The following is a 987-nucleotide window of genomic DNA, read 5'->3' as shown; positions in this document are numbered from 1 at the left end:
CCTCTTACTTGTACAGAAGAATTGCTTCCATCGTCGCGCAAGTCACCAGTTACAGAACCAGGATCGTGCTTTTGAGCCCACCCAAAATGACTCTTCCCTGAGAACCCGACGCCATGCTTGTCCGGAGTGCGAAGGGGAGGCAATGTGGGATCCGAAGTTTTCCCCTTGGCCTTAGTTGGAGTCCTCTCAATCTTACTCCTAAACCCCACTTCCTGTTCCGGCTTGGGGTTTTGAATCGGCTCTTGGATTGCGTTCAGCGGAGCCCTGGACGAGTCGGGTCCGTTCTGAATCCCCGACGAATCCCGAGGGTTTACGGGCACATTCTCAATCTCCTCGTTCTTACCGGAATTCCGGCGAAGGAATTTGAAGTCTCTCAGCATTCTAACAAGAAATTGGAAATCTTTGTTAAGTTATGGGAAAGTGAGTTCCGTGGAATGTGAATGGGAGTGTGTGTACCTGAAAGAGGAAATTGAAAACAAAATCCCAAGACGTTGAATTCCTGAAATTGTTTGCTGAAAACCGAGCTGAGTTTTCAGGTGGCTTTCTTTCCCTGTAGGGTTTGTTTCGTGGAAATGTAGTGGTAGATGTGGATTCAAGAATACATCTTCGAGTTCTCTCACACTCTCTCTCTCTCTCTCTGTAGCTTCTGAGGCTGTTGGGGTTTTGAACTGTGAGAGAGGGATTTTCAATGGACGGCTGAGATGTGATATGGATTTGAAAAAAAAAAAGTAGAGACATCGCGGTTTTGGGATTTGAATTGCAAGGGCTTTTTCGTCAAAAGGGAACATTGAGGGCATAATTTTTGAATTAATTTGAAATTTTAACGGCTAGATGCCGATGTGGCTTTGAGATGTGGACCTATATTTTGATTGCGCAATACCAGAGTGACCCAGGTCTCAAGTTGGCTGAAAATTTTGTTCCATTTTTCTTTTTTCTTTTTTCTTTTTTCTTTTTATAAATAGCTGCAGCATCTCTGACATGGGATTG

At 44.4% G+C, this 987-nt stretch overlaps 1 protein-coding gene across 1 annotated transcript in view; it reads right to left on the bottom strand.

The window, feature by feature from the left end:
• Positions 1–614, bottom strand: part of LOC132168784 (kinesin-like protein KIN-12D) — an 895-nt gene extending 281 nt beyond the window's left edge. Inside the window, exons 1-2 of the mRNA XM_059579821.1 lie at positions 457–614; positions 9–381 (exon numbers count right to left, since the gene is read on the bottom strand). Of these exons, the coding sequence (XP_059435804.1) occupies positions 9–380 (372 nt within the window). The 5' untranslated portion in view covers position 381; positions 457–614. The remainder of the gene's footprint in view (positions 1–8; positions 382–456) is intronic.
• Between the last annotated feature and the right edge of the window lie 373 nt (positions 615–987).

The sequence above is a fragment of the Corylus avellana genome, chromosome ca1, assembly GCF_901000735.1.
Source record: "Corylus avellana chromosome ca1, CavTom2PMs-1.0".
Taxonomy (NCBI): Eukaryota; Viridiplantae; Streptophyta; class Magnoliopsida; order Fagales; family Betulaceae; genus Corylus; species Corylus avellana.
This window is presented reverse-complemented; position numbering and strand designations above follow the sequence as displayed.